Source organism: Bombina bombina, chromosome 4, assembly GCF_027579735.1.
Source record: "Bombina bombina isolate aBomBom1 chromosome 4, aBomBom1.pri, whole genome shotgun sequence".
NCBI classification, from domain to species: domain Eukaryota; kingdom Metazoa; phylum Chordata; class Amphibia; order Anura; family Bombinatoridae; genus Bombina; species Bombina bombina.
In genome coordinates this window covers 816828922-816847999 of record NC_069502.1, presented here as the reverse complement: position 1 = coordinate 816847999, position 19078 = coordinate 816828922, and the positions used below count along the sequence as shown (strand labels likewise).

Sequence of the window (19078 nt, the reverse complement as noted above, 5' to 3'; positions counted from 1 at the left end):
TCACCCTTTGCTTTATGTGAATAGTACACACATGTGCCCTCTCTTCTCTCTCACCCTTTGCTTTATGTGAATAGTACACACACATGCCCTCTCTTCTCTCTCACCCTTTGCTTTATGTGAATAGTACACACACATGCCCTCTCTTCTCTCTCACCCTTTGCTTTATGTGAATAGTACACACACATGCCCTCTCTTCTCTCTCACCTTTTGCTTTATGTGAATAGTACACACACATGCCCTCTCTTCTCTCTCACCTTTTGCTTTATGTGAATAGTAATATAGAAAGAGGGAGCGCCAGCAATAGGCAAAAGTATCAGAATAATGTTAAAATATTAAAATATATTTATTACATTCAAATAATCTAGGGTACCCTATGTACATATAACAATTTGATTGAAAACAATTAAAACATTACCCTAGTTTTTGTGAATGTAATAAATGTATTTTAATATTATTCTGATACTTTAGCCTATAGCTGGTGCTCGCTCTTTCTATATTAATATTCATTTTTTTTAGTTTTTAGGGGTCTCACTTTGGGAGCTTGTATCTGTTTGGATGTTGGCGCTGTATATGCACTTTTAAACACTATAGTCTTTTATGTGAATAGTAAACACACATGCCCTCTCTTCTCTCTCACCTTCTGCTTTATGTGAATAGTACATACACATGCCGTCTCTTCTCTCTCACCCTCTGCTTTATGTGAATAGTAAACACACATGCTCACCCTTTGGTTTATGTGAATAGTACATACACATGCCCTCTATTATTTCTCACCCTCTGCTTTATGTGAATAGTACACACATGCCCTCTCTTCTCTCTCACCTTCTGCTTTATGTGAATATTACACACACATGCCCTCTCTTCTCTCTCACTCTCTGCTTTATGTGAATAGTAAACACACATGCTCACCCTTTGCTTTATGTGAATAGTACATACATGCCCTCTCTTCTCTCTCACCCTCTGCTTTATGTGAATAGTAAACACACATGCTCACCCTTTGCTTTATGTGAATAGTACACACATGCCCTCTCTTCTCTCTCACTCTCTGCTTTATGTGAATAGTACACACATATGCCCTCTCTTCTCTCTCACCCTTTGCTTTATGTGAATAGTACACACATGCCCTCTCTTCTTTCTCACCCTTTGCTTTATGTGAATAGTACACACACATGCCCTCTCTTCTCTCTCACTCTCTACTTTATGTAAATAGTACACACACATGCCCTCTATTCTTTCTCACCCTCTGCTTTATGTGAATAGTACATACACATTCTCTCTCTTCTCTCTCACCCTCTGCTTTATGTGAATAGTACACACACATGCCCTCTATTCTTTCTCACCCTTTGCTTTATGTGAATAGTACATACACATGCCCTCTCTTCTCTCTCACTCTCTACTTTATGTAAATAGTACACACACATGCCCTCTATTCTTTCTCACCCTCTGCTTTATGTGAATAGTACATACACATTCTCTTCTCTCTCACCCTCTGCTTTATGTGAATAGTACACACACATGCCCTCTATTCTTTCTCACCCTCTGCTTTATGTGAATAGTACATACACATGCCCTCTATTCTCTCTCACCCTCTGCTTTATGTGAATAGTAAACACACATGCCCTCTCTTCTCTCTCACCCTCTGCTTTATGTGAATAGTACATACACATGCCCTCTATTCTCTCTCACCCTCTACTTTATGTGAATAGTACCTACACATGTCCTCTATTCTCTTCTTTCTCACCTTAAATGGATATGAAATCCCCAAAAAAAATTCATGATTCAGATAGAGCATTCAGATTTACTTCTGTTTTTTGATTTGCTTCATTTTCTTGGTATCTTTTGTTGAAAATCATACTGAGATAGGCACAGAAGCTGGAATCTGGCTGCTGATTGGTGGCTCCAAAATATGAGACTTTATTTCATTGGCTTAACAATTGTGTTCATCCTGCTCCCAGTAGTGCATTGTTGCTCCTTCAAGAAAGGATACCAAGAAAATAAAACAAAATTGAGAATAAAAGTAAATTGGAAAGTTGCTTAAACATGTATGCTCTAACTGAATCATGAAATAAAAATGTGGGGTTTTATGTCCCTATAAGATTCATGTAAATAGTACATAGACATGTCCTCTTTTCCCTCTCTATTCTCTCTCACCCTCTGCTTTATGTGAATAGTACATACTAATATGTGTATATTACAAAAATGCTTCTATTCAAAACTGAAATACATCTATGTGGGATCCAATTTTGTCTGGAATGGCCCTTTAACTCCTTAAAGACCAAGGACGCGCCAGGCATGTCCTACAAAAAGTGTAAGTTACTCACCAAGGAGGTGCCTGGCACATCCTCTGGGGTTTCAGGCGATCACTTCCAGCCACTTTCAAGGTATTGCAGCGATGCCTCAATATTGAGGCATCATGCAATACCTTTTTTTCAGCAAACCGATGCAGAGAGAGACACTCTGTGGCCCTCTCTGCATCGGCCAGTTATGTGCCGATCGTTGGTGGCCTGGGAGGGATCCAAAGAAGGCGGGTGGGTGGCCTATAAAACGCCGCTGTGCACCACACTTGTATGATGCCCAGCAGTTAAGGGGTTAATTAGGTAGCTTGTAGGGTTAATTTTAGCTTTAGTGCAGGGATCAGACTCCCACCTGACATATCCGACCCCCTGATCCCTCCTTGATCCCCCCTCAAACAGCTCTCTTCCCTCCCCCATTCCACAATTGTCCCTGCCATCTTAAGTACTGGCAGAAAGTCTGCCAGTACTAAAATAAAAGGCTTTTTTTTAAAAAACTATCTATTCAGCTGGATCCCCCCCCCCTTATCCCCCAACCACCCTGATCCCCCCTCCAAATAGCTCTCTAACCCTCCCCCACTACCTATTTGCCGCCATCTTGGGTACTGGCAGCTGACTGCCAGTACCCAGTCTGCCCCCCCCCAAAAAAAGTTATTTTTATTTATTAAATATTATTTTTCTGTAGTGTAGCTGCCTTTCCTCTCCCTCCTTCCCATTCACTTACTACATTGGTGGCAGTAGGTGATACACGCGCATGCGCGCGCCCCCCGCATGCTCCCGGCACCCGGCGTGCACATTGCACTTACAGGAACCAGATGCCGAGTAGCGATGGGCCGCCCACCCGCCTCCCTGCTAAGGCTCCCACCCACCATTGATCGGCACCATCGCTACCGGTGCAGAGAGGGCCACAGAGTGGCTCTCTCTGCATCGGTGTGTAAAAAAAATGTATTGCAGGATACCTCAATATCGAGGCATCACTGCAATACCATGAAAGCGTCTGGAAGTGATCAGGATCGATTCCATCGCTTCAAACCCCTAAGGACGTACAGGGTACGTCGCTGGTCGTTAACTGACCTTTTTTTGTAGGACGTACCCTGTACGTTCTTGGTCGTTAAAGGGGCACTGAACCCCAAATTTTTCTTTTGTGATTCAGATAGAGCATACAATTTTACGCAATTTTCTAATTTACTCCTATTATCAAATTTTCTTCATTCTCTTGGTATCTTTATTTGAAAAGCAAGAATGTAAGTTTAGAAGCTGGTCCATTTATGGTGAACAACCTGGGTTGTTCTTGCTAATTGGTGGATAAATTCACCCACCAATAAACAAGTGCTGAAGATGCCTTCTTTTTTCAAATAAAGATAGCAAGAGAACGAAGAAAAATTGATAAAAGGAGTAAATTAAGTTGCTTAAAATTGCATGCTCTATCTGAATCCCGAAATAAACTATTTTAATTCAGTATCCCTTTAAGCTTCAAGTGACTAGTACATACACATGCTCTCTGTTATCTCTCACCCTCTGCTTTATGTGCATAGTACATACACATGCCCTCTATTCTCTCTCACCCTCTGCTTTATGTGAATAGTACACACACATGCCCTCTATTGTTTCTCACCCTCTGCTTTATGTGAATAGTACACACACATGTCCTCCATTCTTTCTCACCCTCTACTTTATGTTAATAGTACATACACATGCCCTCTCTTCTCTCTTGCCCTCTGCTTTATGTAAATAGTACACACACATGCCCTCTCTTCTCTCTCACCCTCTGCTTTATGTGAATAGTACACACACATTCCCTCTCTTCTCTCTCACCCTCTGCTTTATGTGAATAGTAAACACACATGCCCTCTCTTCTCTTTCATTTGCTGCTTTATGTGAATAGTACACACACATGCCCTCTCTTCTCTCTCACCCTCTGCTTTATGTGAATAGTACACACACATGCCCTCTCTTCTCTCTCACCCTCTGCTTTATGTGAATAGTACACACACATGCCCTCTCTTCTCTCTCACCCTCTGCTTTATGTGAATAGTACATACACATGCCCCCTCTTCTCTCTCACCCTCTGCTTTATGTGAGTAGTACACACACATGCCCTCTCTTCTCTCTCTCACCCTCTGCTTTATGTGAATAGTACATACACATGCCCTCTCTTCTCTCTCATTTGCTGCTTTATGTGAATAATACATACATGCCCTCTATTTTGATATTATTGATCAATTTTAATATCCCTCAAATATTAGGTGTAAGGAAATTATAAAGTACCTATTACTAGTTGATTTTGGGGTGAAATAAAACCCTAAACCATGAAACATTGTCTGCATTTAATGTTCTGACAGGTGACTTTAATACTGACGTAGATGTTAAAACAGAAGATCAGCTGGAAGCTCCAATGCAGGAAATGAGTGACAGTGACAATGCAGGTAAGTGCACGTGTGTTATGTGGTTTTTATATCTTATTGTCTGTAAGAACTGTACATTATATCACCAGTCAGGGTGTCGCCTCAATCACACACTGAGTGCCACAGTACAATATAGCCTGATACTCACTGGCTGTTGTCACATTTCTAGTGTTTCTAGCTACGGATACACAGGTAGCACTTTGTAGGAGCATAATGTTGAATTTTTAACTATAGTTCAATGTGTGTCTTTTTTGACTAACACACCACACACTAAAACTGGGATGGAATGTAAAAATTTCATGGTGAGACCGGCAACCTTATTTTCATTTTAAAGATGCATTTTACAGTGGATTGTTTTGATATATCGTAATAACAGACTCATTATGTGTTGTTGTGATCACTCTATACGCTGTCAAGTCTCAGCCAGACCGTCCCACTCACTGACATCACTGATGAGTTCCAACCGATGGCAATTTATGTGCATTATACGCCCACACTAAGACGACACAATCAGTTTCATTTGGCTCTGTGGGGGGGTGTTGCATGCTTCTGGACAGTGATTGGAGGATTAGAGTTTTCATGGACAGTATTTAAAGGGGTGGCACTCGGGCTTCGGCTTGTCCTCATTTACATTGAAAAAGGCCACTAGTTAGGCCGAAATGCGTTTGTGTGTAATTTTAATACTTGTCTCATGTTTATCATCCCTGTCACCTGATGCTGACGACTGCAGATATTGGCCAGGAAACAGGGGGGTGATCTAATGAGTTGATTTTAGTATTTGTTGGCTGGATAGGTACTGTATCTTTTTATATAGAGGGATTACCCTGTTATCTTAATACATATCATAAAAATTATATTGTTTTAACTTATTTCATTTAATCTTAGGGGCTTATCTAGCACTCTTTCCTATCTGTTTCTTCCCTTGTTTCATATTGCATAATTAATTGGGGGTAGCACCGGATTGATATTTAGTATCAGTTAATTTTTTCCTATTTTTCACTAGGTCCTAGTGCCAGTATATTTGCTTTTTTCATTTAATGTAAGGGATGCAGACCACAGGTGAGTGTACGTGTGTGATATGTCCGAGGAATACAGGGCACAGGTGAGTGTAAGTGTGTGACATGTGATGTGTCAGAGGGACACAGGTGAGTGTAAGTGTGTGACATGTGATGTGTCAGAGGGACACAGGTGCGTGTACGTGTGTGACATGTAAGGGATGCATGCCACAGGTGAGTGTACGTGTGAGGTGTCTGAGGGACACATGGCACAGATTGGTGTACGTGCGTGACATGTAAGGGATGCAGGCCACAGGTGAGTGTACTTGTGTACATGTAAGGGACACAGGGCACAGGTGAGTGTACGTGTGAGCTGTTTGAGGGACATAGGGCACAGGTTGGTGTACTTGTGTGACATGTAAGGGATGCAGGGCACAGGTGAGTGTACCTATGTGACATAAGGGATGCAGGGCACAGGTGAATGTACCTATGTGACATAAGGGGCACAGGTTGGTGTACTTATGTGACATGTAAGGGATGCAGGGCACAGGTGAGTGTACCTATGTGACATAAGGGACACAGGGCACAGGTTGGTGTACTTGTGTGACATGTAAGGGATGCAGGGCACAGGTGAGTGTATGTGTGTGATGTGTCTGTGGGAAACAGGGTGCAGGTGAGTGTATGTGTGTGACATGTCTCTGTGAAACAGGGCACAGGTTAGTGTACGTGTGATGTGTCAGAGGGACGCAGGTGAGTATGTGTGTGACATGTAAGGGACACAGGGCACAGGTGAGTGTACCTGTGTGACATGTAAGGGATACAGGCCACAGGTGAGTGTATGTGTGTGATGTGTTTGTGGGAAACAGGGTGCAGGTGAGTGTACGTGTTTGACATGTAAGGGACACAGTGCACATGTGAGTGTACGTGTGTGACATGTAAGGGACACAGTGCACATGTGAGTGTACGTGTGTGTGACATGTAAGGGACACAGGGCACATGTGAGTGTACGTGTGTGTGACATGTAAGGGGCACAGTGCACATGTGAGTGTACGTGTGTGTGGCATGTAAGGGACACAGGGCACATGTGAGTGTACATGTGTGTGACATGTAAGGGACACAGGGCACATGTGAGTGTACGTGTGTGTGACATGTAAGGGACACAGTGCACATGTGAGTGTACGTGTGTGTGGCATGTAAGGGACACAGGGCACATGTGAGTGTACGTGTGTGACATGTAAGGGACACAGTGCACATGTGAGTGTACGTGTGTGTGGCATGTAAGGGACACAGGGCACATGTGAGTGTACGTGTGTGTGGCATGTAAGGGACACAGGGCACATGTGAGTGTACGTGTGTGACATGTAAGGGACACAGTGCACATGTGAGTGTACGTGTGTGTGGCATGTAAGGGACACAGGGCACATGTGAGTGTACATGTGTGTGGCATGTAAGGGACACAGGGCACATGTGAGTGTACGTGTGTGACATGTAAGGGACACAGTGCACATGTGAGTGTACGTGTGTGTGACATGTAAGGGACACAGTGCACATGTGAGTGTACGTGTGTGTGACATGTAAGGGACACAGGGCACATGTGAGTGTACATGTGTGTGACATGTAAGGGACACAGGGCATATGTGAGTGTACGTGTGTGACATGTAAGGGACACAGTGCACATGTGAGTGTACGTGTGTGTGACATGTAAGGGACACAGTGCACATGTGAGTGTACGTGTGTGTGACATGTAAGGGACACAGGGCACATGTGAGTGTACATGTGTGTGACATGTAAGGGACACAGGGCATATGTGAGTGTACGTGTGTGACATGTAAGGGACACAGGGCATATGTGAGTGTACGTGTGTGACATGTAAGGGACACAGTGCACATGTGAGTGTACGTGTGTGTGACATGTAAGGGACACAGTGCACATGTGAGTGTACGTGTATGTGACATGTAAGGGACACAGGGCACATGTGAGTGTACATGTGTGTGACATGTAAGGGACACAGGGCATATGTGAGTGTACGTGTGTGACATGTAAGGGACACAGTGCACATGTGAGTGTACGTGTGTGTGACATGTAAGGGACACAGGGCACATGTGAGTGTACATGTGTGTGACATGTAAGGGACACAGGGCATATGTGAGTGTACGTGTGTGATATGTAAGGGACACAGGGCACAGGTGAGTGTACTTGTGTGACATGTAAGGGACACAGGTGAGTGTACTTGTGTGACATGTCTCTGTGAAACAGGGCACAGGTAAGTGTATGTGTGTCTCTCACTTTTAGAGCCACTTCTCCCGCCCAATAAAACACATAGATGGAAATCCACCTGTTATTTGTGGTGATTGTGATATAACTTATGTAGGGCTGAATTCTAAATACAATGAATGCAAAAGACTGAACACCGCTTCAGCACAAGGGTATGAAATGGCTCAGCACTTAACATTTTCATAATTTCTATTAATTTTCCTCTTTTATTTACGAAGTAGAAAATACTTTTGTCTTGAATCATATAAATCTCTTTATATATCTGCTGTTTCTATCATATCACTGTGGTACATTCTCTCCCCCAGGCAATGCATGTTAACATAATTAAATGGGCTATAGTGAGGTTTAATAAGCAATGGAAAATATATGTTATTGTTAAACCTTGTAACAAGTCTCACATAGGAATTCTGATTGGTTACAATGAGGCTGTATTTGCAGCTGATCTAACTTGCTTTACTGCTTGACACATAAATTTACTGTTGTGCTGATGTCATTATATGGAATGTTTCTTACGGATGTGACTGCTAGTGATGAAGGCTGAGGTGGATTTAACTTAATTTACACAAATTTTCCCATTCAGTTTTAAAAGATTTTTTGAAAAGAGACAACAGAAATTTTAATTTTTTTCAGGTGAAAATGATGCTAAGATTTCATGTAACACAGAACAAACAGAAGATCAGTGGCTAAGTAATATGCCAGGAGCTGCAGAGCAGGACACATGTGACAATATAAGTACAGGTGAGTGTGCGTGTGTGATGTGTCTGAGGGACACAGGGTGCAAGTGAGTGTACGTGTGGGATGTGTCTGAGGGATACAGGGTGCAGGTGAGTGTACGTGTGGGATGTGTCTGAGGGATACAGGGTGCAAGTGAGTGTACGTGTGTGAGATGTCTGAGGGACGCAGGGTGCAGTGTGAGTGTACGTGTGTGATGTGTCTGAGGGACGCAGGGTGCAAGTGAGTGTACGTGTGTGACGTGTCTGAGGGACGAAGGGTGCAAGTGAGTGTACGTGTGTGACGTGTCTGAGGGACGCAGGGTGCAAGTGAGTGTACGTGTGTGACGTGTCTGAGGGACGAAGGGTGCAAGTGAGTGTACGTGTGTGACGTGTCTGAGGGACACAGGGTGCAAGTGAGTGTACGTGTGTGATGTGTCTGAGGGATACAGGGCACAGGTGAGTGTACGTGTGTGACATGTCTGAGGGATACAGGGTGCAAGTGAGTGTACGTGTGTGACGTGTCTGAGGGATACAGGGTGCAAGTGAGTATACGTGTGTGACGTGTCTGAGGGATACAGGGTGCAAGTGAGTGTACGTGTGTGAAGTGTCTGAGGGACGAAGGGTGCAAGTGAGTGTACGTGTGTGACGTGTCTGAGGGACGCAGGGTGCAAGTGAGTGTACGTGTGTGACGTGTCTGAGGGACACAGGGTGCAAGTGAGTGTACGTGTGTGGTGAGTGTATGTTCACTAATAAAATTTATTTTACATATTATATATTACCTTTTTATATAAAGTGATAATCTGGTCTTCATTACAAGTACAGAATATATGGCATAAATCCAACATTAGAAAAATAAATAAAACGGAATGTTTTGTGCACATAAGCAATAATCATTTAAAGGGGCACTCAAAACAAAATAAACTTTTATGATTCAGAAAGAGCATGCAGTTTTAAGTTACCTTCCAATTTACTTCCATTATCAAACTTTGCAGTCTCTTTATATACACACTTTCTGGGGAACAAGCTCCTACTGAGCATGTGCACAAGCTCACAGGGTATGCGTATAATAGTCTGTAATTGGCTGATGTCTGTCACATGATAAAGGGAGTGGGGGGAAAAGGGAGAAAAAATTAATTTGTTAATTTGAGAGAACAAAATCTACTGCTTATTTTAAATTCAGAGTGTTTTTGCATTGTCTTTTTTTTTTTTCCAAATTTTTTATTGAGTGATAATCAAAACATTACAGGCTTTCAATTCACAATCATTAAGAGCATTGCAGTTTTACATCATCAATCAAACAAACTATGGGGGAAACCAAATCATAAGGGAACAAAATAAATTTTGATCAAAAAGGATGAGCACACATTCATGTAAGGTATAAACAGAAAAAAATGAATAAAGTGAGATCATTATACTTTAAGGTCCATATAATTAATATAATTGTTAACATTGACCCATAGACAGACTATGTTCTTTGCCTATTAATATATTTTGTATTATGTAATGTAGAATATTCCTCCCACAAAAAAGAGAAATAACAAAGTGATACTTTTCTAGTAATATTGTAGAGGATACCACCTCTCTCCATTTTTCCATGGTGGGGGGCCTAATTTGCTTCCAGTTCTGGGATATTATCCTTTTTGCACTATTAACCATGATATATAATAGCTAGAGTCTAAGTTTGCAATGTACCTTAGGGAATTTATTAAATAAGAGTACCACTGGATCAAGTGGCAGTGTGATTCCTATGACCTTTTTAATTGCATCTATGATATTATCCCAGAATGGGGCCATGAGGGGACAATCCCACCATATATGTATAAAGGTACCTGGGTACCCACACTCTCTGTATTCTTAAATATTGTGGATAATCTAAATGGTGTGAAGTACCACCGACATTGAAGTTTGATGTTCATCTCTTGAATTTGCACTGAGGAAGAGTATCTGTTTTGAAAAATGTACTTCCAGTCCTCATGTGTAGGGTGATTTTGCAATTCCATATCCCATTTACTTGTGTAAGTTGGTAACTTCCCAGAGTGGTGTTTCAAAAGGCGTAAGAGGCCGAAGTATATTGTCTTTACATGGTTATTGATGTAGTATGTGAGTTGGTGGTATCTAAACCAATGACAAAATATCCCCCCAAAACAATCCGACAGTTCCGCCCTGGGTTTTATTTTCTTATTTTGTAAGACGTCATAGCATTTGGGTATATCGGATAATGTGGTAAAGGGTTTTGAAGTTGGGGCCAATGGTATTGGTAAACCGGGATTATTAACCAGAGGGGTCATTGGTGAGGTGCTTGAGGAGATATTCAGGATCTTTGTAGGGTGTTTGTCCCATATTTTATATGTCTCTAAAGTCATTTTAGGAGTATTCTGTCCTAATTGTCGGTTTTGAGGGGGAATCCAACAACTCCCTCCCAGTTGCAAAACAGTAGCCAGATTATGTTCCAGCACAACCCACTCTTTGTGTGAGGAGTGCCTGCACCAATCTACTATCCGAGTGAGGAAAACGGCCCATCTATAGTATTTTAACTGCGGAACCCCCAAACCACCATTGTCTCTCGTACGGTACATAGTGGACCTAGCTATCCTTTGTCTTTTATTTTGCCAGATAAATGTATTGATGATTTTTTGTAGCGCACAAATCTGGGAATCTGAAATATTTATAGGGATAGTTTGACAAATATATAATATCTTTGGTAATATGGACATCTTAACCACATTTATCCTTCCCACCAAGGACAGGGTTTTATTTTGCCAGGAACGTAGTTCCTGTTGAATATTTTTGGTAAACAAGGTATAATTAAGCGTAAGAAGACGTTGAGGGGAGGTGGAAAGAGATACCCCCAGGTATTTTGTAGATATCTTTTGGTGTTTAAATTCTTAAAGTCTTTTCTATATTGTCAATTTCAACTTGAGAGAGACCCAAACCCAGAAATTCAGACTTACTTGCATTTACTTTAAAATTGGAATGCAATCCGTATAGTGTTAGTTCCTCAATAAGAAATTTAATTGAGCTGTTCGGGGATGACAACGTTAGGAATATGTCATCTGCATATAGGGTAATTTTATATTCCCTAGTACCTATTTGGATACCTTCAATATTGACATTTTGTCTGATTCTAGTGGCCAAGACTTCCATCGCCAACACAAACAACAAGGGTGAAAGCGGGCATCCCTGCCTAGTGCCATTTAATATCGGGATCGAGGGTGATAGGTCATTATTTAATGCAATTTTAGCACTAGGTCGGCTGTAAAGGGCAAATACTTTTTCTATAAATTTGGCGGGGAATCCGAATTGTATGAGAGACTCTCTAAGGAATGACCAGTCTAGCCAGTCAAATGCTTTTTCTGCGTCCATTGACGCAAATACAGATTGGATCTTGTGTGAGGACGCATATTCTAGCAATGTGATTATTTTCGTAGTGTTATCCCTGGCCTCTCGCCCTGGTGTAAATCCGGCTTGGTTTATGTCTATCAAGGAAGGAAGGATTTTGTTTAGGCGATGTGCCAAAATTTTCGCCTATATCTTAACGTCAACATTTAATAGGGAAATAGGTCTAAAATTAGATGGGCTATCTGGGGGTTTGCCCGGTTTGGGAAGAACCGTTATATATGTGCTTCAGTGACCTGACTAGACGTCAAGTTAAACAAATGCAACAGATGAGGAAGGAGAATTGGCTGAAAGGCTTGGTAGTATCTGGCCGTGAGGCCATCTGGACCCGGACATTTCCCTGCATTCAACAGTTTTATCGCTGCAGATATCTCTGAGGGGGTTATTGGGGAACTTATATCTCTGATCTGATCATCCGTGAGTTTAGGGAGCCTACAAGTTTGAAGATATTCCGATAGAGTGGTGTTAACCGTGTCCCTATTTTCCTGTGAGTTAATGTTATATAGCATAGAATAATATTCATGGAACTGTTGCAGAATTTCAGGAGTGGTCCTAACCTTAATATTATTTGGTAGTTTAATCTCATGAATATATGATTTTAATCTTATCTTCTTAAGGGCGCGTGCCAAGAGTTTGCCCGCTTTATTCCCTTCATAGAAATATAGTTGTTTAGTTTTCATGTGTGATTTTTGGTGCTCTATTGACAAGAAATCATTAAGTTGAGTACGTAGAGATTTCATCTCAGTTAGGGTTTGGGAGTTTGAGGGATCTTGTTTATGGGCATATTCAGCTTGGGTCAGCTTAGAAGTTAAGGTGTTATATAGTTGTCTAGCTATTTTCTGTGTGTGGGATTTAAGCTTGATGAACTCTCCTCTAATGGTGCATTTATGTGCCTCCCAAAGTATATAGGGATCTGTGACTGAGTTTGTGTTTATTTCAAAATATTCAACCAGTATTTTAGTTAAGTTCTCTAAATTCGTGGAATTACTTAAGAGGTAATTATCGAGTCTCCAGTTTATAGGAGTATGATGCGTATCTGGCCATTTAAATCTAACCTCTACAGCCGAGTGGTCTGACCAAGAACTCGGCGTAATATTACTTGTGGTTATCAATGAAAGGCCTTCTTGATTTGTTAGTACATAGTCTATCCTACTGTAGGATTGGTTTGGGTGAGAAAAAAGGTATAATCCCTCTTGTTTGGATTTACAAATCTCCACACATCGTACAGGTGGTGGTCTTTGAGGGCCCTCCAGAGGAAATTTGTGGTCTTTTGGGAGATCATAGTGTTGGGGTTAGAGGAATCTGATTTTGGTTCGAATGGAAAGTTAAAATCTCCTCCCAAGAACACTATACCTTATAACAGGTCTAAATACCTTCGGGACAGTGATTTAAAAAATGGTAGTTGCTGTGAATTGGGAGCATAAGCGTTCAGGAACGATACTTTTCTACCATATAATAGTCCTGATATTCCAACATATCTATCATCTGTGTCCCTATCAAGCTTTTGAAGTATAAATGGTATCGTCTTCCTTATAAGAATACTAACCCCTCTTTTCTTGACCCCTGCTGAGCTATGGTAGTGTTGAGTGTATTGAGCCCCAAAATATACAGGTTCTTTGTGCTTTTTAAAATTGGTCTCCTGTAAAAAAAGAATATCTGCACCCCTTTTAGCTAGGTCAGATAGCGCTTTATATCGCTTACTAGGGGAGTTAAACCCTTTAACATTTTAAGTAATTAAAGTTATTCTACGACTTTCTGGATCCATACTGTGTGTGTTAGTGTGGTTCTCTTTACTATCTGTCTGAGTGGAGCATAATGAAAACCATGAATATAGCCCAACATAATAATCAACAATAGTACAATAAAAACAATTTAACATAACAGAGCCAGGTACCAATGACCTGTAGTGATGCCGAGGGCAGACAAAGCCACAAGGGCCATCTCCATCCTCCCCACCACTATTCTGAGAAAAATAAATTCTTCTTTCTTTTAACGGGATGAATGATGGCAACAATATTTAAATTCAATAGAATGAAATGGTAGCGGGGACCATTTTTGAATAATTATTTGAATTGTAAAAGACAAGAAAATACATAACATAACAGAACAGTCAGCATTTCTCGAATAATAAACTAAACAGGCATTCAACAGCAATAAAACATATCAGAACCGCATAACTAAATCCAGTCCCAGTCCCAATCCCAAAAAGGATAGAGAAACTGTAGTATTATCCTAGTAGTTACCTTCCAGTTCTTGACCTCGGAGATCTAGGTTGCAATAGTCTTTGGGTTTTAGGATCCTGAGCATGAACTTGTTGCAATGGGGAGGTCTTCTTCTGTTGGTTGCTTACTGTCCTCCATTTTTGAAAAGCATCTGAGGTTCCTTGGTCTTGCTGTAGTGATGTTCCTTCTAACAATTGGGGTGTTGTAGGTGCCTCTAGGTTTAGAGCTTTACAAAATTCCCCTATCTCTGAGACATCTTTACAGATATGCTGTTTATCTTCATGAATTACCATAATATGGGTTGGAAAACCCCACCTATAGGGAAGTCTTTTGAGGCGGAGGAGTTGTGTCAGAGGGCCAAAATCCCTCCTTTGCTGGGGGGTTCTTTGAGACAGGTCTGCAAAGAATTGTAGAACTGTGCCTCTAAACCTTATTGGTTGATTCTTCCTAGAGAAACCAAGTAGTTCAGGAAAGAGAGCGGCAGGCACTACAAAAACCAAGCGGGCTGACACTAAAGTTTGAAAAATCAAAAAAAAACTTTAATGAAAGTTATCTCAAAAGTTAACAGTTAAGGCAGAACACAAGTACAGGGGGGTGAAAAAAATGTGACAAGGAAGGCCTGACGCGTTTCGCGCCCCCTAGTGGCGCTTAATCATAGGCTACAGCACTAGGTAAGAGATACCTATTTAAAGGGAAAACCATTAACCCTAGACGTGCAGAAAATAATTTAAAAACATTATAAATTGTTAAAAACATTTGCACACTTACAGTGGGAATAATATACAAGATTGTATATATATATATACAGGTTTCTATAATACAACAAGCAACAAGGTTTGAACTTAGACTGCCTGAATTAAAAGATGATAACGGATGTTAATATACGGAGAGGAGTTTAGTAAGAACTAGTATACTATATGCTTTTTAACTAATATGGTCAATTCGCTTAATTTTTATAATGAAGACAAGCAATGAAAAAAGCAGTATATAGATAATAAATATATTATATGTATATCCAACAGAACTTAGTTGTCTATTAGGTAATTCACATCACATTCTTTGTTCATTCCAAAGGGTTGCCGTGTATTTAGCTTTATTATCCAAAATATTTCCTTTTTATCTAGTATATGTTGTCTGTTACCTCCTCTAATAGGAATTCTAGCTATGTCTATAATTTGGACGGACATATCTGCCAAATGTGTGAAATGTAAACCATTAAAATGACTTGCTACTGCAGAGTCCTTACAATAGTTTTTGACATCTCTCATATGCTCTCCAAACCTTGTTCTGACTTCACGTGAGGTTTTTCCCACGTACTGACATTTACAAATATTACAAGTCAGAAGATAAATAGCAAACTTAGTTTTGCAGTTAGCATAAAAGTCTATAACATATTTCCCATGATCTACACTCGAGGAGAATTGAGTGCCTTTAATAAGGTTAGGGCAGGTATGACAATCCCTACTACCACATTTGTGAACACCCTTTCTAGATAGCCAATCCCCTGACGGGGTACTTTTTGTGTCCAAGACCAGACTGGGAGAAAGTACCTTCCCCAGTGTCTTGGGTTTTTTTGGGACAAACCTGAAATTTTTTACCAGAGGTTTAAGAATGTCATCTCCCAATAATAAATGGGAATGTTTCTTTAAGATTTTAACCACAGCATTGTAATGCATTGAGTATTCTGTGGTGAAAATAATACTCTCATTAGTGCCCAATTTAGACTCATTTTTGTTGTTAATAGGTTTATTCTTATACTTTTTTACTGCCAGTCTCGATTGTTCGAGTTTTCTTGGATTGTAACCTCTCTTAATTAACCTCTCTTTCAATTCTAGAGACTGTGTTTCATATATAATGGGTTCATATATAATGGGTTTGCAATTTACAGGTGAATTAAATGGGTTGCAAATCAACTACTTAGATTTAACATTGAAAATTATAGACAATCAAATTGTGACCCAAACGTACAGGAAACCAGTAGCAGGAAATACCATTCTGCATGCCGCATCACAGCACCCAGAACATGTAAAGAAAGCCATACCAAGAGGGCAGTTTATTAGGCTTCGCAGGAACACCAAAAGCGATCTTATATATGAAACACAGTCTCTAGAATTGAAAGAGAGGTTAATTAAGAGAGGTTACAATCCAAGAAAACTCGAACAATCGAGACTGGCAGTAAAAAAGTATAAGAATAAACCTATTAACAACAAAAATGAGTCTAAATTGGGCACTAATGAGAGTATTATTTTCACCACAGAATACTCAATGCATTACAATGCTGTGGTTAAAATCTTAAAGAAACATTCCCATTTATTATTGGGAGATGACATTCTTAAACCTCTGGTAAAAAAAAATTTCAGGTTTGTCCCAAAAAAACCCAAGACACTGGGGAAGGTACTTTCTCCCAGTCTGGTCTTGGACACAAAAAGTACCCCGTCAGGGGATTGGCTATCTAGAAAGGGTGTTCACAAATGTGGTAGTAGGGATTGTCATACCTGCCCTAACCTTATTAAAGGCACTCAATTCTCCTCGAGTGTAGATCATGGGAAATATGTTATAGACTTTTATGCTAACTGCAAAACTAAGTTTGCTATTTATCTTCTGACTTGTAATATTTGTAAATGTCAGTACGTGGGAAAAACCTCACGTGAAGTCAGAACAAGGTTTGGAGAGCATATGAGAGATGTCAAAAACTATTGTAAGGACTCTGCAGTAGCAAGTCATTTTAATGGTTTACATTTCACACATTTGGCAGATATGTCTGTCCAAATTATAGACATAGCTAGAATTCCTATTAGAGGAGGTAACAGACAACATATACTAGATAAAAAGGAAATATTTTGGATAATAAAGCTAAATACACGGCAACCCTTTGGAATGAACAAAGAATGTGATGTGAATTACCTAATAGACAACTAAGTTCTGTTGGATATACATATAATATATTTATTATCTATATACTGCTTTTTTCATTGCTTGTCTTCATTATAAAAATTAAGCGAATTGACCATATTAGTTAAAAAGCATATAGTATACTAGTTCTTACTAAACTCCTCTCCGTATATTAACATCCGTTATCATCTTTTAATTCAGGCAGTCTAAGTTCAAACCTTGTTGCTTGTTGTATTATAGAAACCTGTATATATATATACAATCTTGTATATTATTCCCACTGTAAGTGTGCAAATGTTTTTAACAATTTATAATGTTTTTAAATTATTTTCTGCACGTCTAGGGTTAATGGTTTTCCCTTTAAATAGGTATCTCTTACCTAGTGCTGTAGCCTATGATTAAGCGCCACTAGGGGGCGCGAAACGCGTCAGGCCTTCCTTGTCACATTTTTTTTCACCCCCCTGTACTTGTGTTCTGCCTTAACTGTTAACTTTTGAGATAACTTTCATTAAAGTTTTTTTTTGATTTTTCAAACTTTAGTGTCAGCCCGCTTGGTTTTTGTAGTGCCTGCCGCTCTCTTTCCTATTTTACCTTTGGGCGATCTTGAGTCATATCGCTGGCTACGGCACTCTCTCAGCCACTCTCATTGGAGGACTTGGTGTGATCTTCGTATGTGCCGGTTCCGGTTCCGGATGCAGCTACACCGCGCTTACCTTGGTTAAACCAAGTAGTTCCTCCTTGTCCCTAAAGTTTTTAAATGTAATAATTATATCCCTGGGGGGTGCTGTAGCTGGTGGTTTCGGGCGTAAAAGCCCTGTGTGCTCTGTCCCATGGAAAGGTTTCTGAAGATTTGTCACCTTTCAAATGAGCGAACAAGGCTGGCAGATAGGTGGGGAGATCTTTAGGCAAAACAGACTTTGGGATCCCACGAATTCTTAAATTTTTCCTCCTACTCCTATTTTCCAAGTCGTCCACTTTGTCATACAGCATTTCCATAGAGTTTTGTTGGGCATCATAACATGCCTGTAGTTGGGAGAATTCTTCCTTCATAGACTCAGTACCATCCTCCAATGTTCTACCCGAAAGCCTAGTGCATGTACATCTTGCTTAAGATTTTCCAATTCTTCTCTGACACATGCATGGACAATATCAGCTATATCTTGCTTAGATGGGAGGGAGGAAAGAACATCTGCCGGAACTTGTATTAATTCCTGTGCATCATAATCTGGTTCCAGAGCTGAGGCTTTTTGAGTGTCAATTGCCCTTGGCAATGTCATTATGTACTGTTTGTTCTGCTGCACTAAAGTAAGATGTGACTGATTGATTCTGACTTGGCTGAGGTTTGCTTGACTTTTCCTGTCTGGGTTTTTGTTTAGACGCCATATTAGAGGTATTTAACCAGGCCGAGGCCTAGTACACAGAAATTGAAGTTTGGTGGCTGTCTTGTGTTAGTTTGTAGTGAATCAAACACTTCTGATTGGCTATATTAGCCGAGAACCCAGTGACAAGATTACTTATTAATGCAGATCTTGCAGCCCAAGTCTCTCCCACCAGTTCCTTCTAGAATATATTCACCATAATAAAAATGGTAATGTCCCAAGCCGTCTCCCCTTGCAATGAGAGTGGTCAGTATAAGTCTGCCTGTGTAATATCTTTTATTTGTCTGGTTTCTGGTGACTGTTTTTTGAAAACGTCAGTATTTGCATTTGGATATATTTGAGTAACCTGCCGGAACAATCCTGTCAGACCCACAGTGAGCTCAGCTGTTTCTGCACAGTCTAATGGGATTAGAAAAGGGGTTAAAGGTTCCCCCTGCAACACTCACCGCTGACTGCTTGAATCTGTTAGGACACAGGAGCCTTGGTGTGGCCTCCCGGAGCTGGGTATTAT

General features: G+C 40.5%; 1 protein-coding gene across 1 annotated transcript in view; it reads left to right on the top strand.

Annotated features, from left to right (window-relative positions):
- The window catches only part of LOC128657902 (oocyte zinc finger protein XlCOF7.1-like), a 112158-nt gene that overhangs the window by 36035 nt on the left and 57045 nt on the right, over positions 1–19078 (top strand). Inside the window, exons 7-8 of the mRNA XM_053712329.1 lie at positions 4634–4717; positions 8596–8703. Of these exons, the coding sequence (XP_053568304.1) occupies positions 4634–4717; positions 8596–8703 (192 nt within the window). The remainder of the gene's footprint in view (positions 1–4633; positions 4718–8595; positions 8704–19078) is intronic.